At 42.6% G+C, this 26,777-nt stretch overlaps 1 protein-coding gene across 1 annotated transcript; it reads right to left on the reverse strand.

Moving 5' to 3' along the window:
- Positions 1–15: 15 nt before the first annotated feature.
- HTATSF1 (HIV-1 Tat specific factor 1) lies at positions 16–26,495 on the reverse strand. Its single transcript, XM_038748648.1, has 9 exons — positions 26,263–26,495; positions 12,371–12,560; positions 11,992–12,039; positions 11,263–11,417; positions 10,223–10,386; positions 8,440–8,539; positions 5,618–5,707; positions 5,187–5,324; positions 16–1,565 (listed from the first exon to the last, which is right to left on the reverse strand). The coding sequence occupies exons 1-9, from the start codon at positions 26,458–26,460 to the stop codon at positions 1,272–1,274; spliced, it is 1,377 nt and encodes a 458-aa protein (XP_038604576.1). The 5' UTR covers positions 26,461–26,495; the 3' UTR covers positions 16–1,271.
- Between the last annotated feature and the right edge of the window lie 282 nt (positions 26,496–26,777).

The following is a 26,777-nucleotide window of genomic DNA, read 5'->3' on the forward strand; positions in this document are numbered from 1 at the left end:
ATACATGCGAGAATGTCTCACGCAATTCAAATTATATTCAAAGTAGCAACCACAATTACACTTTTAAAATTTCTTCCTCGGATTTTGATACTTCAAGGCTTCATGCTGCCTTTCTGCTACGTTTTAAGATGTCAATATTCAATCACAAATATACGCATTTCTTAAGTCAGAGAGGAGAGAACAAGCCTCAAAAATACTTTAAAAAAATTAATACTTTGCTAATGGATTTCAAAAATAACAGTCCTCAACATGAAGCGTATGAAGGAAGAGCCAATTAGCAACTTTACATGAAGCCATTGTTTCAAAAGTAAACCAATGTCAAAAGAACAGACGCTCAAAATTAAGTTCATCTGTACTCTTTTCCAGTGACAAAAAAAATGCTTGATTTTAGGATCACCGTAGATACTATAACAGAAGAACACATTTTCAGTTTTTACATACCTACAATCTACAAGAATAATTTCTCACTTCAGAATTAAATCCACCAATGTTTAATTTTAAGTAATACCAGTTAAGATTAGTTAGCAATATAGAACACTCTAATAGGCTCTATGATTATGTACACAAACCCAGAACTAAAGTATTTACCGTGGAGAATCTAGTCTCCCAGTGGATATATACGAACTCCCGAAGCCAACGATCCACAGGAGGTACCCCCTCCGATTTTTTAAAATGATCTGAGAGGCATCAGAAATCTTCTGTTTTGGGTTTTTGGGGTTTTTTTTTACATTAACATTGGGCTAAGGCAACTCTGAAAATGATTATTTTTCTCGTCGAGACTACGCAACATTGTGTTTTGCTTCCGAGATGGAGCTGCTTGGGGAAATATCGCTAACAAAAAGTCGATGGGACTTCCAAGTGCTCAGAGAAACAAGCATCTCAAGAAAATATCAATACCATTAACTTGAAAATTTTTAAATGAAATTCAGATCTTGAAATAGATTTTTCGGTGCCTGAGGTCGGATTGCTTACGGTTTGTATGATCACAAAAATTCAAAGCTTTAATAATGTACTTCCCACATTTAGGACCTTTTCAGATACTCCCAAGATCAGAGGCGGTCAGTCTACCTGAAACATTTTTTCTGAACAAGAGCCAATTCAGGAGCAGTTTTAGCGCCTCACTAAGTACTGCCTTTAATGAAAACTTCAAAGCACTAAGTTGAAGACTTCTTATGAAACACGTACTCATGGGAACACTACCGGACGTCACCCTGAAGCATGGAGAAATAGAAATCCAAACACCATCCTAAAAATCATGCTTTTCTAAAGGGTTAGAGATAGCCAGGTTCCACTTCATCATCACTTCCCGCAAGGCTGCTGTCTGTTGACTGGGCGTCATCTTCGTTCACGCCTTCACCGTTGCCCGCTTTCTTATCAACTTTGTCACTCACACCACTCTTAGGTGTGCTATTATCCTTGGAGGGCTGTTTCCCTTCCGGCGGCTCCACGCTTCCTGAAGCGGAATTGGAATCGGATGGACTTTTTTCCTTGTTTACGTTAGGATCGCCTAGGAACGATCCCCAAACCTTCAGCCTTTCTTCTCTCTCTCTCGAAGTCTCTTCAACCTGTCCACAGATAAAAGCGGTTACTAAAATCTAACACAAAGTGCAGAACGGTTTTTCCCCCTTTAGGTTTACATTCTTAATATTATAATATTGGTTAAGTGCTTACAAGTTAATTGGGTTGGACACCATCCCTATCTGGTATGGGGCTCACAGTTTTCATGGGGAAAGAAAAACAAGTATTTAATCCCCACTTTATAGAGGAGGAAACTGAGGAACAGAGCCACTTTATAGAGGAGGAAACTGAGGAACAGAGAAGTTAAAGTGACTTGCCCATGGTTACACAGCAGGAAATTGGCAGAGCAGGGATTGCCTGTTTACTTGTTTTGATACCTGCCCTCCCCCTTCTAGACTGTAAGCCCGGTGCGGCCAGAGATCGTCTCTCTTTATTGCTGAACCGTACTTTCCAAGCGCTTAGTACAGTGCTCTATAAATACGACTGAATGAATGATTAGAACCCAGGTGTTCTGACTCTCTGACCTGTGCTCTTCCCACTAGGCCGTGCTTCTTAATACTATTACTTATTACTAACGCTTAATACTTTTTAATACTATAATTTGCAATGCCGCGCTGCTTCTGAGAAACAGGGCGAGTCCCTTCTTTTAGTAACCTATACTTGGCAAAATTTTACATTAGCACATCTTGATTTACCAAAGTTTACGTTATTGTGACTGGTTTTGGAAGCGCTATCCTAGAAAGTTGCAAAAATAATTTATTCTGACTAATGAATAAATTTAATTATAATTAAAGTATATTTAAGTATACTTATATTTAAGTATAATTTATTATGAATAATTTATACTTAGTCATTTGAGCTATTTCCCCCTAAGGAAAATTCTGTACTTTTGGCTTATTCCTCTTTTGTTATTATTGTGACTGGTTTTGGAAGCGCTATCCTAGAAAGTTGCAAAAATAATTTAATCTGACTAGTGAATAAATTTATTTAATTATAATTAAAGTATATTTAAGTATACTTATATTTAAGTATAATTTATTATGACTAATTTATACTTAGTCATTTGAGCTATTTCCCCCTAAGGAAAATTCTGTACTTTTGGCTTATTCCTCTTTTGTTCTTTATAACGTAGAGTACGGGGCTCAAACTGGCGCTTGTGGAATGATGTTTACAAGGCTTCGAGTTGAAAAACCAGAATCTGGATATTTAGGATTTGGAAGTGGAGCTTTGAGGGGAGAGGAGGAAGGGTGGGGAGGAAAAGAAGGGGAGAAGAGGAGGAGGAAATGTTACTTATCCAAACCAAGCCCCCTCCCATCTCCCAGCCCGCCCTGCTCACTCTTGTCAAACCAGCCCGGCGGCCCCGGGAGGCCCAGTGAGGACAGTGTATATATGTACATATCTATAATTCTATTTCTATTAATGCCTGTTTACTCATTTTGATGTGAGTATAGCTAAAATCCGATTTATTTCTATTGATGCCTGTTTACGTGCTTTGATGGGTATAATATGGCTATAATTCTACTTATTTCTATTGTTGCCTGTTTACTTGTTTTGATGTCTGTCTCCCCCTTTCTAGACTGGAAGCCCAGTGTGGGAAGGGACTATCACTGAATTGTAATAATAATGATGGCATTTGTTAAGCGCTTACTATGGGCAAAGCACTGTTCTATATGTTTGTTTGCCTGTTTACTTGTTTTGATGTCTGTCTCCCCCTTTCCAGACTGGAAGCCCGGTGTGGGCAGGGATTGTCTATCGCTGACTTGTAATAATAATGATGGTATTTGTTAAGCGCTTACTATGTGCAAAGCACTGTTCTATATGTTTGTTTGTATGTTTGTTTGCCTGTTTACTTGTTTTGATGTCTGTCTCCCCCTTTCTAGACTGGAAGCCCGGTGTGGGCAGGGATTGTCTATCACTGAATTGTAATAATAATGATGATGGTATTTGTTAAGCGCTTACTATATGCAAAGCACTGTTCTAAGCGCTTGGGGAGATGCAAGGTGATCAGGTTGTCCTACGGGGGGGGGAGGCTCACAGTCTTAATCCCCATTTTACAGATGAGGGAACTGAGGCCCATTGTACTTTCCAAGCGCTTAGTACAGTGCTCTGCAATCCCAGATTGAGCCCCTTCCTTCCTCTCCCCCTCGTCCCCCTCTCCATCCCCCCCATCTTACCTCCTTCCTTTCCCCACAGAACCTGTATATATGTATATGTGTTTGTACATATTTATTACTCTATTTATTTATTTTATTTGTACATATCTATTCTATTTATTTTATTTTGTTAGTATGTTTGGTTTTGTTCTCTGTCTCCCCCTTTTAGACTGTGAGCCCACTGTTGGGTAGGGACTGTCTCCGTATGTTGCCAATTTGTACTTCCCAAGCGCTTAGTACAGTGCTCTGCACATAGTAAGTGCTCAATAAACACAATTGATGATGATGATGTCCCAAGCGCTTAGTACAGTGCTCTGCACATAGTAAGCGCTCAAGAAATACGATTGATGATGATGATGATGAAGAATTACTTTAACAGAGTACCAGTCTCTCTCCGTGAACTGAAAAAGAAATCCCTTGACTCAGGAATTCTCTTTCCTTCATTACTGTCAAGCAAAGCTCAAAATTTTAGTTTCTTTTCTTTAACCTCTGGTCTTAAAAATCAATGTTCATTTTTTTTTTTATTCGTGGAACCAGTTAAAAAAGTCAGTACAGCATCCACACTACCCCAGCCCAATACAAAATAGGAATAATCTAAATGCTCTCTAGAATTTGTCCTCCCTTTGAGAAGCATCATGCCCTAGTAAAAAGACCATGGGTTTGGGAGGCAGAAGGGCCTGGGTTCTAAATCTCCGCTCTGCCACTTGTCTGCTGTGTGACCTTGGGCAAATCAAAACTACTCTGGGCCTCGAGTTACCTTGCCTGTAAAATGGGGGTTAAAACTGTGAGCCCCATGTGGGACGTGGATTGGGTCCAACCTCATTAGGTTGTATGTACCCCAGTGCTTAGAAGAGCGCCTGCTGCATAGTAAGCACTTAAATACCCTTAAAGAAAGAAAAAAAGTATTTTGTCCAACTTGGAGTGATTAAAGCCCAATTTATTATTCAGTGGTGGTATCTATTTCTTATCGACAATACAGGTTAGTCAACTTTGTTGCTGAATTGGATGCAAAAGATAACCCGTTGAAAAGTATTGTATAGGTACCCCCCTCCCCCTGGAAATCTAATTTTAAAGTATTTCATTATTGGTGCATATTAATAGTTGGCCAAAATTTGACCAAAACAATAGGCATAGGTTTGTTTTCATGGCAATGTATACTGTTCTAGTTACTGTTTTTAATCTAGGGAAGGCAATAATTTATTTTAAATAATTTCCATGAGAAAGCACGCAAATTTAGAGCTGCTTTGCTCAGCTGTCAGGGACCAATTACCAGTGGTAAGGCACCACAATATTTATAATTTATTTTAACCAGTATCTTAAACTTTCGGTGCCATCAGTTAATGTGTAAAATGATTTACTGCTCAAACAGACTTAAGCAAAGCAGAAGAACAGAGGCAAATTAGGGAATAGATCCTCATCTGAAGAACAAACTCAGCAGCTTTCATTTGGATCTAATCCTGCAGTAAATTGGCTTTTGGAAAAGAGTAATAAAACACTAAGAAAAGGACTTGTCACCTGATAATCTGTCACACCGTCCCACGCTTCAACTCTTAGTTGGCGACCACCAAACCACCTTCCATTGAGAGCTTGTATACATTGATCGGCTTCGTCTGCTTCCTTATATGACACAGATGCCACCCCATCTGGATGTCTCTAAAAAGGGGGCAAGATTCGATCAAATTATTTGTTAGCTGGATATTTGGAGATGTGTGACCCCTTCTTTTTTGCCCGGAACGGTATGAGAGAAAAGAAAAAGGAGGAAACTATTACTAAAGGTCTGTCTAACAATAATAATAATAATAATGATGGCATTTGTTAAGCGCTTACTATGTGCAATAGGAAGCAAAACGTCCAATAGTTTGATAGGAAGAGGGTCTTTCTACAAATTTAGGTTACAAGGAAAAAAAGATGGTTTTAGGTTTGTGGCATCTGTGTCACACACTTACATCAAAGAGAAGAACCTTCTTAACTTGACCAAATTTCTCACACTCTGTTCGGAGGTCTTCTCTGATTTCATTCAGCACTAACGGGTCTTCCTGCAAGAACGTACGCAGTTTAAAGACATGACTCAAAACTGTAGGTTTTTCTCTGGGGTGCGATTGGCTTACTTGAAAAGATTACAATCAAAAGCATCACCTCCTTAGGTCCCATGCATCATATTTAGTCTACAAAGTGTTAAACTGTATGAGATTAAAATGTAAACTAAAATCCTTACAAAACCTTAGAATATACAGTAGTCTTGATAGAATAAAAAAAGATAAAATTTGGATATCAGTGACTTGTCAGAATGTTTAGCTGGGAATTTTATTACTATGCCTGTTCCTTAAAGTTGGCAGTTAGCACTGACTTTGCAACAATAAATCAATCTCTCCAAATGAGTAATTGGTTCGTAGAATTTACTTGCTGTGGCTCATCAAAAAGACGGGTCTACTCCCATAAAAACATGTGAAGGAGGAACAGATATTAGGCTAGCAATCGTGTGCAAGTAAAGCTGATGGAGGCAGCAAGTTTCCTGAAATTCCTTAAAAGGACATTTTTAATTTGATTAAAAAAGAAAAAAGTGTTCCCTTTTCTTCATTGTATTCCTCATCATTTTCACTTATCACAAATTACAGGTACAACCTACCAAGGGATTATACAACCATTAGCAACGTCTGTCTGCAATTTCCAAGTGTTTAAGGTCCAACTTTAGAGCCTTCATAAATTCTATTCGAAATAAATTCTATTTTAAAATGAAATTTATTGGAAATCTTAGGGACTTAGTACATTAGCATGATTTAGGAATGATTAAATTATATTCCCGGCTTTAACTTTGAAGCCCAGTATGAGATGGTCCAAATCTATGCTTCCATTTTCTTACCTACAAATTACGCTAAGATTGACTATATAGCAAAAGAACATTTCGCACTTCAGCTGGCTTTTTTTATATTTCTGTATTTTTCAAAACACCAGGTCATATTGGTAGCTGCAACCCCGAGAACTATAACCATACATAGTTAGTCTACTATGTGTATTTTATTATTGGCTAATTTGGCCATGCGTAAGGACTTCATTTGGTGATTGTCTAGTGACATAGGGAGAGCACTGATAGTATTAAAAGGGAGAAAGAAACCCAGCTCACCACGGCTACCCCCACTGCTTCACTTTCTTCATTTTTCCTGGAGCTGGTTCTCCACTGGCTGAGTAGCCGGATGCTGATAATCAACATCCAAGCTATTTTTATAGCTGAAGAATTTCAAGCTGAAGAAATAACATGCCAACTGTATAACTTTAATCTAACTCCTTAATGTTTCCAAAGTCTGCAGTGTTTCTTTTATTAGAAACACCGGTCGGTTCGTTGGCATGAAATAAGGAACTATTTGCTACTGTTTAAAGTTCACTGTTTCCAGGAAACACGTGGACAACAGTGAAATATAAGCAGTTACAAATGGAGAGGCAATGTGGCCTACTGGAGAGAGAGAAGAGTTCTAAGCATCAGGAGATGTGGGTTCTCGTCCCAGATCTATCATGGGCCTGTGGGACTATGTGAGTTACTTAAATAACTTACATTACAAAACTAGTAATTTGTTAAGTGCTTATCATGTGCAATGCATGGTAGTAGTTAAAAGGTAGTCAGGTCGGAAACAGTGTCTGTCCCACACTAGGTTCGGTATTGAATCCCCATTTTACAGATGAGGTAACGGAGACCCACAGAAGTGAAGCAACTTGCCTATGGTCACACAGCAGGCAAGTGGCAGAGTAGGGACTAGAACCAAGGTCCTCACAATAATAATAATAATAGCATTTGTTAAGCGCTTACTATGTGCAAAGCACCGTTCTAAGCGCTGAAGGCCCTGTTTCATCCACTAAGAAATGGGGAGGGAAAGTGGGAATCTCCCACCTTCTTAGACTGGGTTTGGTCTGATTATCTTGAATCTGATCCAGCACATAGTTACTGGAGAGACACATAGGATGAACTCCTTGAAGGCACTCCGGTGCTAATTCATTGCCCACCCTCCTTTACTCTTCATCTCACCAATTATGAGCCTCTTGAGGGACAGGGCCTGGACCTAATTCCCACCTGTACACTATCTCCCAGCATTTAGTACAGTGCTCTGCACAAAATGAGCACTAAACACTATAACTACCCCCTTCCATGACTAAACATTACCAAAGCAATGATAACGTGGGGGGGGGGGGGGGAAATCAATAATCCTTTATTTGACTATTCTATTGAAAAATCAAGAATGACTTAAAAATCTGGAGCAGTGTGTTGTAGGAATTACTAAGGTTTTGCAGGCAAGCTTCCCAAGTAATGACATTTTAGAATTTAAGTCTACAGCTGTCCCAATACAACTACAATATTGGCACTCTCTCAATGCGGTTTTTTTCCCATTCCCTTGGACCTAGGTGGAAAGGTCTCTAATTAGTAGGTTCTAATGACTATAGCAATGGCAGGTACTAATGATACTACTAAGTGCAAGAAGGACTTAAAAAAACATTTAAATCTCTACTTTTCAGTACTATTTTTCCTGTAACACTCCCATTTATGGCAATTTGGATATTCTTCTAACATCTTGGACAATCTTCCAGATATAATCAGAAAGTTCTGGCAATGAGCAAGAACACGGTATGAACTCCTAAATGGGCCACACCTCTGTGCCCACTTATTTAAAACAGATATACTTGCACAGGAAGACTGTGGGAGACAAGCTTTGAGCTACCTGAATGGAAAGTGTTTAACTTAACATAATCCAAACTTTCATCTCTGAAGGGCAGTTCGTCCTACCTCAAAATCCTTAGGGTGAAACATATTCCTGATAATTATAACTCGCTCGTGTCGCATTCGCGATGCACCAGGTTTCTTCTCGGGCCGCCAATCCAGCTGTCTAATGGAATGAAACAATAAGAAATTTTAGTTTGCACTTTTGCAGGTATTTGTTAGAGAAAAAAAGTCATTTGTTAATAGTTTTCTTCCGTGAATGTCAAAACTGACAATTAAGACTTCAAAGGAAAATGAATCTATATTTTAATGACAATTCCAACTAAGTAGCCTTCTGAAATAAATATCTCTATATTAGTGAAGCTTATTCCAGTTTTCCTAAGACCATTTCTAATCCTCACCCTTCCTCTCCACAACAATTTCCCTGATCATTTCTGTGTCCACAAAAAATTCCCATGGGATTTTTCGGACAACTGAATTGCACTTACACTTTTTATGGCTTTGGATGATTTGATGAGTTTTTCTGGCAGAGAAACACTTGCAAATTATTTTTGCTTGTGCTTCAAGCACTCTACAGTTTAGGGAGCAATTTTGCATGAAACATGAACAAGAATGTTTATTCTCTACAACACTTTTAAATTTCTACTTCTGTGATTTTCTTTTAAACCTTTCCATTTCCTTCCGCTCCTTGAGTATTCTCTTACAAGCCAAAGGGTGCCAGTGCTTAATGATACTCATTCTAAAAGTCCTATTAGTTTTAATATACATTAGAATTTTGGATAAAGCACTGGTTTATTGCTGAAACTTGCTGTGGGGCTTTATTCCAAATCAGTATTTTGTTACAAAATAGACAAAACTTATGGGTGCTGTAATAGAAAAAGTGGTATTTGTTAAGCACATACTATACATGCCACGCTCCACATTAAGCCTTGGGGTACATGTAGGATAATTAGATTGGACAGAGTCCGTGCCCCACATGGGGTTCACATTTTAAACAGGAGGAAAAACAGGTATTGAGCCCTTTTTTTAACGGCTACAGCTCGGAGACTTGCCTTAACGGAACAAATTAATAACCCCAAGACCTTTTTTTCCTGAATAATGAGTCTCCTCAGCTAAATATTAACAGTATTTAAAACTTGTTTCCTGAGTGTTCATTTAAACCGTTGTTCCATCAATGGTATTTATTGAGTGTTTACTCTGGGCAGAGCTCTGCAGTAATTGAGAGAGTTCATTATTATTCTCTAACATGAACTATCACAAAGAAAAAAGCCCCCAAAAACACATTACCAAAGTAAACCAATACTCACTGAAGCCTTTTCATTTCCTATAGAGACACACAATAGCTTTCTCATCTTTAATTATTCTTCTCCAAAAGGATGACAAGCGTGCCTAATTACTATCGATCAACAGAAGTAAATATTTAGTGGGTTACAATTGACTTTTTTTTTAACGCTGTAAGTTAAGCGCTTACTATGTGCCGGGTACCGTACTAAGCCCTGCACTAGATACAAAACAATCCGGTTGGATACAGAACATGCCCTACGTGGGGCTCAATCTTAATCCCCATTTTACAGATTGCACAGAGATATTAAGGGATTTGCTCAGGGTCACACAGCAGACAAGAGGCAGAGCTGGAATTACTGTTGTATTGTATTTTCCCAAATGCTTAGTACAGTGCTCTACACACAGTAAGCGCTCAATAAATACAAGTGAATGAATGAACCCAGGTCGTCCTGTCTCCCAGGCTCACGCTCTACCCACTAGACCACGCTGCTTTGCAAGCTCCAAGTACATAAAAGCCATGGCTAATTCTGCTGAAGACATTTGATAAGAAAAGACAAGTACACACTTTTGTTGTAGAGACAACTTTTTCCTGTAGTCTTTGCATTTCTTCCTCTTTTTGCTTGCATCGTACTCTCCCTTTAGTTGAAACTTCGCAACTTCAACGTGCAATTTGTAGCCTCTAATCTCATCATCATCTAGAAGTCTTAAGGCAAGATCAACAGATTCTCTCTGAGGGTAAAATAAAATATTGTAAAGAGGTTCTATCCTGAAACAAGAGAAACTACAAAGATAGTTCAAATCAGCAACGCCGAAACCAAAATCTGAGAGTAACTAGTTATCTTATTTGAAAAAATAAAACAAAAAGCCTTTGTTCCCCCTTTTTTCTCCTGGCTCTGTAGCCCTCCCAGGAAAATAGCATGACAGCATCATCATCAATCATATTTATTGAGCGCTTACTGTGTGCAGAGCACTGTACTAAGCGCTTGGGAAGTACAAATTGGCAACATATAAAGACAGTCCCTACCCAACAGTGGGCTCACAGTCTAAAAGAGTGGGCTCACGGACAGCCATCCCATGGGAGGAAGCCTAGAGACAACATGTGAGGGGATTTTCACCCGAGTGACTGGAAAACATTTGACAATATTTCTTTAGTCAGTTTGTTACATGCGCTTAGTTTGAACTGAGAGAAACATTAAAAGGTGGAATTCTGCAAATTTTCATAAACCATCCTACACACAGACACATCCCAGTCTTCCCTTGCTTAGTTAATGTTTTCTTTAATCCTCACTGGTAGCAATACCCCCTGCATATAGTTGGCACATACTATGATCTTACTCCCCCTTTTACAGTTTAAAAATATCTGCATTAGTTCTGAAAACATGCCAAAAAGCACCCTCTTCAGCACAAGTAATGAACAAGAAATACAGTTCTGTCTCCAATACTACAAAGATACACCAGCTTTATCACTGTCAAATGAACACACCCAAATCAAAGTTGAAATTTCAATTTCTCCCGCACCCACTTTGGTATTTCTAGATCACGGAAAACCCTGAGGCACACATCAAAAGGCACAGGCTTGAAATCTCAGTCTTAAACACAACTGACCTTCAAATAGCAGCAAAGACCATCGCCTTTAAGATTTCCTTGCTTGTCTTTGTAAAGTTTGATTTTATATTCTTCCGTCTGAGGATCTCGCATTATAATACCACACTTGGACATAACCTGAACGAATTCATCCTTCGTAATGTCTGGAGGCAAACCTTCAAAACGAACACACACTGAATAGTCATTCTGAAATAATGTGTGTAAATTAATATACACCATCAGAAGCAACACCTAAATTTCCTTACTAAATGTTAACAAAGACAAATTATGAGGTTTAGAGTAACTGATTCTGTTTTCTAATTCTTAAATGCCAAAATGACTCAAAGCATACCCAACTATATCCTGGATACCAAAAATTTTGAACTTCTAAATGCTTGCACAAAATACATGTATCTTAATTTTAGGAAATGTCAGTATTTCCAACTAATGCATGTTTACTAGGCCACACGCATACGTACTATGAATGAAACAAAACAAGTGAAACTTTCTGAAAACAGCCAAAAAGTGGAACAAAAAATGATCTATGTATACCATTTCTACCATTATTGCTCCTTACTCCCAATCTGACATATGTTCAACTCAGAAGACATGTTTAATCAACTAGTCTGCTAAGCTTAAATATAAAACTGACATTCTCAAAAAATAAAAACCTGAAAACAACTTCTTAAATGTCCTGGGAAATCTAATTTCCCAGAATACAGCCGCAAATAAGATGTAAGAGGAACTTACCAGTCACATATACATTGGTATTTCTATCTTCTTCAACATGAAACCACCCTAAAGGGGTCAAAATTAAAAATCATGAGCTGCCAGGTGTCCTGAGGACTGTCACACGCTTGAACTTCTAAGACAACATCTCGATGCTCTGCTTGCCCTCTCCTGGAATTAGTGCCTCAAATGGAGAATCAACAATTGGTACAGGCCTGCGTGAGCCTTCAAAGTACGTTTTCTCAGGAGTGTAACATCCACATTATACAACAGATGACTGTACGATTCTGTCATCTCGGGACACAGATTTTAAAACTGGAAGTGGGTACATCTTGTTATTACAATTAAATAAGTATGTATATACCCAGCCTAACACTTCTATTTTTTAAATTCTACATACCTGCCTCAGGCTTTCTTTTTTCTCCTTTAGGTTTGGGCTCCGTTTGTTGTGTGGTTTTTTTGTCTACGGGCTTCTGCGAAGTCTTAGCATCTCCAACAGCCTTGCTTTCGGTCTTCTCATCTGAGGCGGAGGAGCCATCGGCGGGAAACCCGTAATTGGCATGGTAAGTAGCAAGGAAATCTTCCGTTATCTGCAACATATAAGGGTGCAATCAAGTTATTATATATTATAGCATTTTAAAAGGTTTAAGACCCTGACATTGTGCAGACCTGATCATTCTTGAAGAAATGATCCAGGGTCCTAAACTGTGTATTTGGGTCTAAATACTCCTCTCATCACCACTGGTGATAAACTGCTCCTGCCCCTCGCTCCTTTAAAAGGAAGAGAGGGGTTATGAAGGGACCACCCCTTTAAAGATCTGGGGTCCTGAGCCACAGGCTCCAAGCTGTCTTGTCCCTTCGACTGTGAGCCCCAGGTGGGTCAGGGATGGTCTCCGATCTGATGGTCTCATATCTACCCCAGCGCTTAGTATGCTCTAGACTGCAAGCTCGTTGTGGGCAGGGCTCGTTGTGTCCGTTTACTGCTGTATTGTACCCTCCCAAGTGCTTAGTACGGTGCCTTGCACACAGTAAGCACTCAATGAGTGAATGAATGAATGAAAAGGCTGATGTGGATGGGCTGAGTTAATACAATCCTAATGGAACAAGGATCCCTGGTGGATCAGCAGGCACAAAAATGTTCCATTTTGGTCAGCCCCCAAACCCAAGGGAACCTAGGGCCTCGCTTAGAACAGTGCTTTGCACATAGTAAGTGCTTAACAAATGCCATTATTATTATTATTATCTCAAGGGCTAAAGAGCTTATACACCTCAGCAGGAAGGGGGATTTGGGCCAACGCAGGCACAGTGAATAGGGTCAGCGGAAGGGGTGGAAAAGGGAGACTAAAGGGAAGGAATTATGCTCAATGGTGAGAAGCGTTTCCTTGTTTAGGAGAGGTCTGTTACTACGACGAGTGGGCCATCTCTGCAATAAGTGTTTAGTACAGTGCCCTGTACCCAGTAAGCGCTTAATAAATAGGATCGAATGAATACAATGCCAGAGTTCTGCCTTCCAACCATGCCGGGATAGTGAATCCTGCCCTAAGAAGCTCCAACGTAGACATGTGGTGCCCACAGTAAATGCTCAATACACGCTACTGATTGATGTGGTTCGTTCATCAGTCAGAGAGGTAGGAGTGGAACTGGGAGAGAACTGTTCCGGAAAAATCAAATTGAGATGACATTTCCACAGAAAAGGTGTGGCCCACAGGGTCATATTAAAATTCCAGCCCGTTAGAAATGCAGTAATTCTGATGGAAAGAGCTGTTGAAACCGATGCTGGTACAGTCAGATAAGGACCAAAAAAAGTCACACGTGAAGAATGTGTAGTCAGAAGTTGAAGCCATTTAGAATTTCTGAATTCATGAACAGAAATCCCATTTGTTTCACATACAAAAAAACTTGCCTAATGCATATGCAATACTACTTCACACAACGTCTGCCTAAACAACAGAGTTGCCACAGTGCCTGTGCCGAAGACAACAGTTAGTAAACAAAAACTCACTTCACAAGTTGGTTAAAACATGAATAATCAGAGCCTTGTAGCATCAAGAAACTAGTTGTTTTTGTTGTAATTTATACAAGTTGCCCCGGAGGCACGCAGGCGGACTATTCTCCCTAGATGTGACCACAGTCTTTCTGCTTTAATTTTATTATTATTATTATTAAATGCCAAAGTAGTTTCCGATATATAGCGACTCCATGGATATGCTTTCTCCAGAATGTCCCGTCCTCTGCCACGATCCACAACCTTTCTAATGGTTCTTCCGCTATTGTTATAATGGTCTCTATCCATCTAGGTGCCAGTCTGCCTCTCCCACATTTTCCCTGGACTTTTCCTGGCATTAGTGTCTTCTCCAGAGAATTGGTCCTCCGATGGACAATGCCACTCGGGGGGCTGGCAGTCACTCCCTCCCCTATGTGGCTCTAACCCCATTACCATTTCCTCCACATAGTTTCCTCAAATATGCTCTTTTAGTGACAAGAGTGCAACTTGCCCCATAAAATCTATCAGAAAGAATTCCAAAGGAAAAACTCCTTTCCACGAAAATATGCTTGTCCTATGCAAGCGTGGTCTACTGGAAAGCATATGGGACTGGGGGGCAGAGTTGTAAAGCTGAAGGTAAGGAGTTTCTGTTGATGCAGAGGTGGAGGGGTAACCACTGAAGGTTCTTGAGGAGTGGGGAAAACATGGACTGAACGCTCTCGTAGAAAAATAAACAAGGCAGCAGAGCGTTGCACAGACTGGAATGGGGAGAGGCAAGGGGCAGGGAGGTCTGCAAGGAGGTTAATGCAGCAATCGGAGCAGGACAGGAGAAGTGCTTGGATTAATGTAATAGAAGTTCGGATGGAGAGGAAAGAGCAGATTTTAAGCGATGCTGTGAAGGTCGAACCGAGATAATCTGTTGACGGATTGAATGAGACGAGAAGCCGATAAGGCCAAGGTTACGGGCTGGAGGGTGGTGGTGCTGTCTACAGTGCCAGGAAAGTCAGGGGGAGGACAGGGTTTGGGTGGGATGATACGGAGGTCTGCTTAGGACGTGTTAAGTTTGAGGTGTCTGTGGGGCATCCAGGTAGAGCTGTCCTAATTTGCTTGTATCTCCCCGGCGCTCCATATAGCGCCTGACACACCGTAAGCACTTAATTCCATTTAAGAAGAGAGGGCATAATTGGGGAATTTAAGAATCTCTACTTTTAACTTCAAAATTAACTGTGGAGGGGTTGAAAATTGGAGAACGTAGAATGAAGCAGCTTGGCCTAGAGGATAGAAAGCAGATCTGGGAGTCAACAGGACCCGGGCTCTAATCCCGACTCCACCACTGGTCGGCTGGGTGACCTCGGACAAGTCGCTTCACTTCTCTGTGCCTCAGTTCCCTCACCTATAAAACGGAGATGAAGACCGGGAGCCCCATGCGGGGCAGGGACTGGGTCTGACCTGATCAGCTTGTATCTAACCCACTGCTTAGAACAGTGCAGAATTAGTGGAAAGAGCACAGGTTTGGGAGTCAGAGGACACGAATTCCAATCCTGGCTCCGCCACTTGTCTGCTGTGCGACCTTGGGTGAGCCACTTCACTTCTCTGCGCCTCAGTTTCCTCATCTGTAAAATGGGGATGAAGACTGTGAGCCCCCCACGGGGCAACCTGATTACCTTGTATCTACCCCAGCGCTCAGAACAGTGCTTGGCATAATTATTATTACTATAATTAGTAAGTTATTAACAAATCCATTTTGATTTACAATAATAATGATGATGATGGTATTTGTTAAGCCCTTACTGTGTGCCGAGCACTGTTCTAAGCACTAGGGTATATATAAGGTGATCAAGTCATCCCACATGGGGCTCACAATCTTAATCCCCATTTTACAGATGAGGGAATTGAGCCGCAGAGAAGTTAAGTGGCTCGCCCACGGCCACACAGTAGACGAGTGGCGGAGGCGGGATTAGAATCAATCAATCAATCATATTTATTGAGCGCTTACTATGTGCAGATCACTGTACTAAGCGCTTGGGAAGTACAAATTGGCAACATATAGAGACAGTCCCTACCCAACATTGGGCTCACAGTCTAAAAGGGGGAGACAGAGAACAAAACCAAACATAATAACAAAATAAAATAAATAGAATAGATATGTACAAGTAAAATAAATAAATAAATGAATAAATAGAGTAATAAATATGTACAAACATATATACATATATACAGGTGCTGTGGGGAAGGGAAGGAGGTAAGATGGGGAGGTAAGATAGAACCCACGTCCTTTGACTCCCAAGCCCGGAATTTTGCCACTATTCATTCATTCCATCGTATTTATTGAGCGCTTGGGAAGTACAAATCAGCACTAAGCCACGCTGCTTTGGAATTGTACTTTCCAAGCACTTAGCACAGTGCTCTGCACGCAGTAATAATAATAGTAATGATGGCATTTGTTAAGCACTTACTATGTCCCAAGCACTGTTCTAAGCGCTGGGGCTGGGGGCGGGGTGGGGGCGATACAAGGTAATCAGGTTGTCCCACGTGGGGCTCACAGTCTTAATCCCCATTTTCTAGATGAGGGAACTGAGAAACAAATAATAATAATAATAATAATAATAATAGTACCTGTTAAGCACTATATGCCAACACTGTTCTAAGTGGGGGGTAATAATGATAATAATAATAATGGTATTTGTTAAGTGCTTACTAGGTGCAAAGCACTGTTCTAAGCGCTGGGGGGGACACAAGGTGATCAGGTTGTCCCACATGGGGCTCACGGTCTTCATCCCCATTTTACAGATGAGGTAACTGAGGCCCAGAGAAGTTAAGTGGCTTGCCCCGGGTCACACAGCTAACAAGTGGCAAAGCCGGGATTCAAACCCACGACCTCTGACTCCCAAGCCCAGTCTCTTTCCTCTAAGCCACACTGCTTCTCAAGCGCTCAATTCATTCATTCCATTGTATTTATTGGGCGCTTACTGTGTGCAGAGCATGGGCTAAGATAAGTACGAGTGCTTACATCTAGAGATGGTCCCTACCCAACAATGGGCTCACAGTCTAGAAGAGGGAGACAGACAACAATACAAAACACGTAGACTGGTGTCAAAACCGTCACAACAAATAGAATTATGGTTACATCATAATTAACAAAATAAACAGAATAGTAAATATGGGCAAGTAAAATAAATAGGATCGAACAAGTGAGGCAGGCCCGACCACTCCCCGGGATGACCTCCGGGATGACCTCCGGCATGGCTCAGTGGAAAGAGCCCAGAATTGGAAGTCAGAGGTCATGGGTTCTAATCCCAGCTCCATCACGTGTCTGTTGTGTGACCTTGGGCAAGTCACTTAACTTCCTCTGAGCCTCAGTTCCCTCATCTGTAAAATGGGGGATGAAGACTGTGAGCCCCCCCCGTGGGACAACCTGATCACCCTGTATCCCCCCAGCGCTTAGAACAATGCTTGGCACACAGTAAGCGGTTAGCAAATACCAAAATTATTGTTATTATTATTATTCCTCTGAGCCTCAGAGTCCTCATCTGTAAAATGGGGGATGAAGACTGTGATCCCCAAGTGGGACAACCTGATCACCTTGTATCCCCTCGGCGCTTAGAGAACAGCTTGGCACACTGTAAGCGCTTAACAAACACCAAAATTATTATTAGTATTCCTCTGAGCCTCAGTTCCCTCATCTGTAAAATGGAGATGAAGACTGTGAGCACCACGGGGGACAACCTGATCATCTTGTATCCCCCCCAGTGCTTAGCACATAGTAAGCGCTTAACAAATACCAAAATTATTACTACTATTATTACTCTCTATGCCTCAGTTCCCTCATCTTTAAAATGGGGGTGAAGACTGTGAGCACCACGGGGGACAACCTGATCACCTTGCACCCCCCCCCCCCAGTGCTTAGAACGGTGCTTGGCACATAGGAAGTGCTTTACAAATACCATCATCATTGTTATGATTATTATTATTCTCTGAGCCTCAGTTCCCTCATCTGTAAAATGGGGATGAAGACTGTGAGCCCCACGGGGGACAACCTGATCACCTTGTATCCTCCCAGTGCTTAGCACATAGTCAGCACTTAACAAATACCAAAATTATTATTATTATTATTCCTGTGGGCCTCAGTTCCCTCGTCTGTAAGATGGGGATGAAGACTGTGGGCCCCGTGTAGGACCACCTGATCACCCTGTAGAGAAGCAGCGTGGCTCAGTGGAAAGAGCATGGGCTTTGGAGTCAGAGGTCATGGGTTCAAATCCCGACTCCGCCACTTGTCGGCTGTGTGACTTTGGGCAAGTCACTTCACTGGGCCTCAGTTCCCTCATCTGTAAAAATGGGGATTAAGACTGTGAGCCCCCCGTGGGACAACCTGATCACCTTGTAATCTCTCCAGTGCTTAGAACAGTGCTTTGCACATAGCAAGCGCTTAATAAATGCCATCATTATTATCATTATTACTGTATCCCCCCCAGCGCTTAGGGCAGTGCTTCATTCATTAATTCAATCGTATTTATTTTGCCCACCCCATTTCCTCTTCTGCCCAATCCTCTTTCGACTTCCGTCACTGGCCCACCTCTTCTTAAATGGGTCCTTCCCCATCCACTCTCCACCCTCTTGGGCTTTCTCTGATTCATTCATTCATTCAGTCGTATTTATTGAGCGCTTACTGTGTGCAGAGCACTGTACTAAGCGCTTGGGAAGTACAAACTGGCAACATATAGAGACGGTCCCTACCCAACAGCGGGCTCACAGTCTAGAAGGGGGAGACAGACAGCAAAACATATTAATAAAATAAATAGAATAGTAAATTTGTCCACGTAAAACTCACCTCCTCCAGGAGGCCTTCCCAGACTGAGCCCCCTCCTTATCCCCCGCCTTACCTCCTTTCCCCTCCCCACAGCACCTGTATATATGCATATATGTCATATTTATTACTCTATTTTACTTGTACATATTTACTCTATTTTATTTTGTTAATATGTGTTGTTTTGTTGCCTGTCTCCCCCTTCTAGACTGTGAGCCCGCTGCTGGGTAGGGACCGTCTCTATATGTTGCCAACTTAGATTTCCCAAACGCTTAGTACAGTGCTCTGCACACAGTAAGTGCTCAATAAATACAATTGAATGAATGAATGAAAATAAAGTAATAAATCTGTACAAACATAGATACAGGTGCTGTGGGGATGGGAAGGAAGTAAGACCGTCTCTCTATGTTGCCAACTTGGACTTCCCAAGCGCTTAGTACAGTGTTCTGCACACAATAGGCGCTCAATACGATTGAATGAATGAATGAGTGAATGAAAATAGAGTAATAAATCTGTAGAAACATAGATCCAGGTGCTATGGGGAGGGGAAGGAGGTCTCCCCCTCGTCCCCCTCTCCACCCCCCCCCCATCTTACCTCCTTCCCTTCCCCACAGCACCTGGATATATGATTGTACATATTTATTACTCGATTGATTTTACTTGTACATATCTATTCTATTTATTTTATTTTGTTAGTACGTTTGGTTTTGTTCTCTGTCTCCCCCTTTTAGACTGTGAGCCCACTGTTGGGTAGGGACCGTCTCTATATGGTGCCAACTTGGACTTCCCAAGCGCTTAGTCCAGTGCTCTGCACACAGTAAGCGCTCGATACATACGATTGATTGACCGTCTCTATATGTTGCCCAGTTGGACTTCCCAAGCGCTTAGCACCGTGCTCTGCACACAGTAGGCACTCAATAAATACGATTGAATGAATGAATGAAAATAGAGTAATAAATCTGTGCAAACATAGATCCAGGTGCTGTGGGGAGGGGAAGGAGGTAAGACCGTCTATGTTGCCCACCTGTACTTCCCAAGCGCTTAGTCCAGTGCTCTGCACACAGTAGGCGCTCAATAAATACGATTGAATGAATGAAAATAGAGTAATAAATCTGATACAGGTGCTGTGGGGAGGGGAAGGAGGTAAGACCATCAGTATATGTTGCCAACTTGGACTTCCCAAGCGCTTAGTACAGTGCTCTGCACACAGTAGGCGCTCAATAAATGCGATTGAATGAATGAATGAAAATAGAGTAATAAATCTGTACAAACATAGATCCAGGTGCTATGGGGAGGGGAAGGTCTCCCCCTCGTCCCCCTCTCCACCCCCCCCATCTTACCTCCTTCCCTTCCCCACAGCACCTGGATATATGTTTGTACATATTCATTACTCTATTTATTTATCTTACACATATCTATTCTATTTATTTTATTTTGTTAGTATGTTTGGTTTTGTTCTCTGTCTCCCCCTTTTAGACTGTGAGCCCACTGTTGGGTAGGGACTGTCTCTATATGTTGCCAACTTGGACTTCCCAAGCGCTTAGCCCAGTGCTCTGCACACAGTAAGCGCTCAATAAATACGATTGATTGATTGATTGTTGGGTAGGGACTGTCTCTCTACGTTGCCCACTTGGACTTCCCAAGCGCTTAGCACAGTGCTCTGCACACAGTTGGCGCTCAATAAATACGACTGAATGAATGAATGAAAATTAATAGAGTAATAAATCTGATGCAGGTGCTGTGGGGAGGGGAAGGAGGTAAGACTGTCTCTCTATGTTGCCCACTTGGACTTCCCAAGCGCTTAGCATAGTGCTCTCCACACAATAGGCGCTCGCTAAATACGATTGAATGAATGAATGAAAATTAATAGAGTAATAAATCTGATGCAAGTGCTGTGGGGAGGGGAAGAAGGTAAGACCGTCTCTCTGTGGCCCACTTGGGCTTCCCAAGCGCTTAGCACAGTGCTCTGCACACAGTAGGCGCTCACTAAATACGACTGAATGAATGAATGAAAATTAATAGAGTAATAAATCTGATGTAGGTGCTGTGGGGAGGGGAAGGAGGTAAGACCATCTCTCTACGTTGCCCACTTGGGCTTCCCAAGCGCTTAGTCCAGTGCTCTGCACACAGTAGGCGCTCAATAAATACGAATGAATGAATGAAACTAAATAGCATAATAAATCTGTACAAACATAGATCCAGGAGCTGTGGGGAGGGTAAGGAGGTAAGACCGTCTCTGTATCATCATCATCATCAATCGTATTTATTGAGCACTTACTATGTGCAGAGCACTGTACTAAGCGCTTGGGAAGTACAAATTGGCAACATAGAGAGACAGTCCCTACCCAGCAGTGGACTCACAGTCTAAAAGGGGGAGACAGAGAACAAAACCAAACATACTAACAAAACAAAATAAATAGAATAGATATGTACAAGTAAAATAAATAGAGTAATAAATATGTACAAACATATATACATATATACAGGTGCTGTGGGGAAGGGAAGGAGGTAAGGCCGGGGGGATGGAGAGGGGGAGATGTATGTTGCCAACGTGGACATCCCAAGCGCTTAATCCAGTGCTCTGCACACAGTAGGCGCTCAATAAATACGATTGAATGAATGAAAATTAATAGAGTAATAAATCTGATGCAGGTGCTGTGGGGAGGGGAAGGAGGTAAGACCGTCTCTCTATGTGGCCCACTTGGGCCTCCCAAGCGCTTAGCACAGTGCTCTGCACACAGTAGGCGCTCACTAAATACGACTGAATGACGGGGGGGGGGGGGGGGGGGGGGGGGAGGAGGAGGAGAGGGAGTGCCATCCCCGATGGCACCATGAGCCCCTTCCTTCCTCTCCCCCTCGTCCCCCCCTCCATCCCCCCCATCTTACCTCCTTCCCTTCCCCACAGCACCTGTATATATGTATGTATGTATTTATTACTCTATTTATTTTACTTGTACATATCTATTCTATTTATTTTATTTTGTTAGTATGTTTGGTTTTGTTCTCTGTCCCCCCGCTTTTAGACTGTGAGCCCACTGCTGGGTAGGGACCGTCTCTATAGGTTGCCAACCTGTACTTCCCAAGCGCTTAGTCCAGTGCTCTGCACACAGTAAGTGCTCAATAAATACGACTGATGGTGATGATGACCTTGGGCAAGTCACCTCACTTCTCGGAGCCTCAGTTCCCTCACCTGTAAAACGGGGGTTAAGACTGTGAGCCCCCCGTGGGACCACCTGATCACCTTGTACCCCCCCCCCCCAGGGCTTAGAACAGTGCTCTGCACATAGTAAGCGCTTAACAAATGCCATCATTATTATTATTATTATTCCCAAGCGCTTAGCACACTGCTCTGCACACAGTAGGCGTTCAATAAATAGGACTGAATGACGGTGGGGGGGGGGAAGGAGAGGAAGCGCCATCCCCGATGGCACCATGAGCCCCTTCCTTCCTCTCCCCCTCGTCCCCCTCTCCACCCCCCATCTTACCTCCTTCCCTATCCCACAGCACCTGGCTATATGCATATATGTTTGTACATATTTATTACTCTATTTTACTTGTACCTATCTATTCTATTTATTTTATTTTGTTAGTATGTTTGGTTTTGTCTCCCCCTTTTAGACTGTGAGCCCACTGCTGGGTAGGGACTGTCTCTATATGTTGCCAATTTGTACTTCCCAAGCGCTTAGTCCAGTGCTCCGCACACAGTAAGCGCTCCATAAATACGATTTTATTTTACTTGTACCTATCTAACCTATTTATTTTATTTCATTAGTATGTGTGGTTTTGTTCTCTGTCTCCCCCTTTTAGACTGTGAGCCCACTGCTGGGTAGGGACCGTCTCTCTATGTTGCCAATTTGTACTTCCCAAGCGCTTAGTCCAGTGCTCTGCACACAGTGAGCGCTCCATAAATACGATTTTATTTGACTTGTACCTATCTACCCTATTTATTTTATTTTGTTAGTACGTTTGGTTTTGTTCTCTGTCTCCCCCTTTCAGACTGTGAGCCCACAGTTGGGTAGGGACTGTATATGTTGCCAATTTGGACTTCCCAAGCGCTTAGTACAGTGCTCTGCACACAGTAAGCGCTCAATAAATACGATCGATTGATTGATTAATATTATATCCGTAATTTATTTATATTAACGTTTGTTTCCCCTGCTAGACAGTAAGCTCACTGGGGGGCCGGAAACACGTCTTTTGTATCGTACTCTCTCAGGAGATTAGTAAGCGCTCCATAAATACGATTTTATTTTACTTGTCCCTATCTATCCTATTTATTTTATTTTGTTAGTATGTTTGGTTTTGTTCTCTGTCCCCCCCTTTCAGACTGTGAGCCCACAGTTGGGTAGGGACTGTATATGGTGCCAACTTGGACTTCCCAAGCGCTTAGTACAGTGCTCTGCACACAGTGAGCGCTCCATAAATACGATTTTATTTGACTTGTACCTATCTACCCTATTTATTTTATTTCGTTAGTACGTTTGGTTTTGTCCTCTGTCCCCCCCTTTCAGACTGTGAGCCCACTGCTGGGTAGGGACTGTCTCTCTATGTTGCCAATTTGTACTTCCCAAGCGCTTAGTACAGTGCTCTGCACACAGTAAGCGCTCCATAAATACGATTTTATTTGACTTGTACCTATCTATCCTATTTATTTTATTTCGTTAGTACGTTTGGTTTTGTCCTCTGTCCCCCCCTTTCAGACTGTGAGCCCACAGTTGGGTAGGGACTGTATATGTTGCCAATTTGGACTTCCCAAGCGCTCAGCACAGTGCTCCGCACACAGTAAGCGCTCCATAAATACGATTTTATTTGACTTGTACCTATCTATCCTATTCATTTTATTTCGTTAGTACGTTTGGTTTTGTCCTCTGTCCCCCCCTTTCAGACTGTGAGCCCACAGTTGGGTAGGGACTGTATATGTTGCCAATTTGGACTTCCCAAGCGCTTAGCACAGTGCTCCGCACACAGTAAGCGCTCCATAAATACGATTTTATTTTACTTGTACCTATCTATCCTATTTATTTTGTTAGTATGTTTGGTTTTGTTCTCTGTCCCCCTCTTTTAGACTGTGAGCCTGTTGTTGGGTAGGGACTGTCTCTAGAGGTTGCCAACTTGTACTTCCCAAGCGCTTAGCACAGTGCTCTGCACACAGTAAGCGCTCAATAAATACGATTGATGATGATGATGTGAGCCCACTGTTGGGTAGGGACTGTCTCTCGATGTTGCCAATTTGGACTTCCCAAGCGCTTAGTACAGTGCTCTGCACACACTAAGCGCTCCATAAATACGATTTTATTTGACTTGTACCTATCTATCCTATTTATTTTATTTCGTTAGTACGTTTGGTTTTGTCCTCTGTCCCCCCCCTTTCAGACTGTGAGCCCACAGTTGGGTAGGGACTGTATATGTTGCCAATTTGGACTTCCCAAGCGCTTAGCACAGTGCTCTGCACACAGTAAGCGCTCCATAAATACGATTTTATTTGACTTGTACCTATCTATCCTATTTATTTTATTTTGTTAGTACGTTTGGTTTTGTCCTCTGTCTCCCCCCTTTTAGACTGTGAGCCCACAGTTGGGTAGGGACTGTATATGTTGCCAATTTGGACTTCCCAAGCGCTTAGTACAGTGCTCCGCACACAGTAAGCGCTCCATAAATACGATTTTATTTGACTTGTACATATCTATCCTACTTATTTTATTTTGTTAGTACGTTTGGTTTTGTCCTCTGTCCCCCCCTTTCAGACTGTGAGCCCACAGTTGGGTAGGGACTGTATATGGTGCCAACTTGGACTTCCCAAGCGCTTAGCACAGTGCTCCGCACACAGTAAGCGCTCCATAAATACGATTTTATTTGACTTGTACCTATCTATCCTATTTATTTTATTTCGTTAGTACGTTTGGTTTTGCCCTCTGTCCCCCCCTTTCAGACTGTGAGCCCACAGTTGGGTAGGGACTGTATATGTTGCCAATTTAGACTTCCCAAGCGCTTAGTACAGTGCTCCGCACACAGTAAGCGCTCCATAAATACGATTTTATTTGACTTGTACCTATCTATCCTACTTATTTTATTTTGTTAGTACGTTTGGTTTTGTCCTCTGTCCCCCCCTTTCAGACTGTGAGCCCACAGTTGGGTAGGGACTGTATATGTTGCCAATTTGGACTTCCCAAGCGCTTAGCACAGTGCTCTGCACACAGTAAGCGCTCCATAAATACGATTTTATTTGACTTGTACCTATCTATCCTATTTATTTTATTTCGTTAGTACGTTTGGTTTTGTTCTCTGTCTCCCCCTTTTAGACTGTGAGCCCACTGCTGGGTAGGGACTGTCTCTAGAGGTTGCCAATTTGTACTTCCCAAGCGCTTAGTACAGTGCTCCGCACACAGTAAGCGCTCCATAAATACGATTTTATTTGACTTGTACCTATCTATCCTATTTATTTTATTTTGTTAGTACGTTTGGTTTTGTTCTCTGTCTCCCCCTTTCAGACTGTGAGCCCACAGTTGGGTAGGGACTGTATATGGTGCCAACTTGGACTTCCCAAGCGCTTAGTACAGTGCTCTGCACATAGTGAGAGCTCCATAAATACGATTTTATTTGACTTGTACCTATCTATCCTATTTATTTTATTTCGTTAGTATGTTTGGTTTTGTTCTCTGTCCCCCCCCCACTTTTAGACTGTGAGCCCACTGCTGGGTAGGGACTGTCTCTAGAGGTTGCCAACTTGTACTTCCCAAGCGCTTAGCACAGTGCTCTGCACACAGTAAGCGCTCAATAAATACGATTGATGATGATGATGTGAGCCCACTGTTGGGTAGGGACTGTCTCTCGATGTTGCCAATTTGGACTTCCCAAGCGCTTAGTACAGTGCTCTGCACACACTGAGCGCTCCATAAATACGATTTTATTTGACTTGTACCTATCTATCCTATTTATTTTATTTTGTTAGTACGTTTGGTTTTGTTCTGTCCCCCCCTTTCAGACTGTGAGCCCACTGCTGGGTAGGGACTGTCTCTAGAGGTTGCCAATTTGTACTTCCCAAGCGCTTAGCACAGTGCTCCGCACACAGTAAGCGCTCCATAAATACGATTTTATTTGACTTGTACCTATCTATCCTATTTATTTTATTTCGTTAGTACGTTTGGTTTTGTCCTCTGTCCCCCCCTTTCAGACTGTGAGCCCACAGTTGGGTAGGGACTGTATATGGTGCCAACTTGGACTTCCCAAGCGCTTAGTACAGTGCTCTGCACATAGTGAGCGCTCCATAAATACGATTTTATTTGACTTGTACCTATCTATCCTATTTATTTTATTTCGTTAGTATGTTTGGTTTTGTTCTCTGTCCCCCCCCCCCACTTTTAGACTGTGAGCCCACTGCTGGGTAGGGGCTGTCTCTAGAGGTTGCCAATTTGTACTTCCCAAGCGCTTAGCACAGTGCTCTGCACACAATAAGCGCTCCATAAATACGATTGATGATGATGCTGATGCTGAGGAGCATCCTTACCTTGGGGAACCAGGCCTTCTTGTCGCGGTCCCACTCGTAGGCCTCGCCGTCGGCCGGGTCCACGAAGGTGTAGGGGTCTCCGTCCCTCGGCCCGCCCGGCTGGGCCTCGCCGTACAGCTGCTGCAGCCGCAGCTGCTCCCTCAGCTCCTCGTTGCCGTTGTTGTCGTCGTCCTTAATGGCGGCGGCGGCGCCGCTCATCGTCTCCCCTCACGGGCCGACGGCCGCGGCCTCCCCCGCCTCGCGCCGCCCGCCCGCCCCCACTGCGCAGTACAGGAAGTGACGCGCCGGGGGGGGCGGGGCTCCGCGCGGCCAATCGCGCTCCGCCCCTCCGCCCCCGCCCGCCCGGCGGTTCCCTGGCAACCGGGAAAAGGCGGGAGGGAGAAGGCCGAGCTCTCGCGAGACCTCGCCCGATCGAAGCTTGGCCTTGGGGCGGCCCTCGTCACGTGACCTGCTGCCTCAGGCCTGTGAGTTAGTCATTCAATCAATCAATCAATCAATCAGTCGTATTTATTGAG

This window comes from Tachyglossus aculeatus, chromosome 6 (assembly GCF_015852505.1).
Source record: "Tachyglossus aculeatus isolate mTacAcu1 chromosome 6, mTacAcu1.pri, whole genome shotgun sequence".
Taxonomy (NCBI): domain Eukaryota; kingdom Metazoa; phylum Chordata; class Mammalia; order Monotremata; family Tachyglossidae; genus Tachyglossus; species Tachyglossus aculeatus.

Excerpts from the sequence above, each read along its gene's own strand:
- HTATSF1 (XM_038748648.1), bottom strand. The coding sequence starts at position 26,460 with ATGAGCGGCGCCGCCGCCGCCATTAAGGACGACGACAACAACGGCAAC. Across the intron at positions 8,540-10,222 it reads AAGTTGTCTCTACAACAAAA|ACAGCTGGATTGGCGGCCCG; the intron begins GTGTGTACTTGT and ends TCATTCCATTAG. Across the intron at positions 1,566-5,186 it reads ACGGTGTGACAGATTATCAG|GTTGAAGAGACTTCGAGAGA; the intron begins GTGACAAGTCCT and ends ATCTGTGGACAG.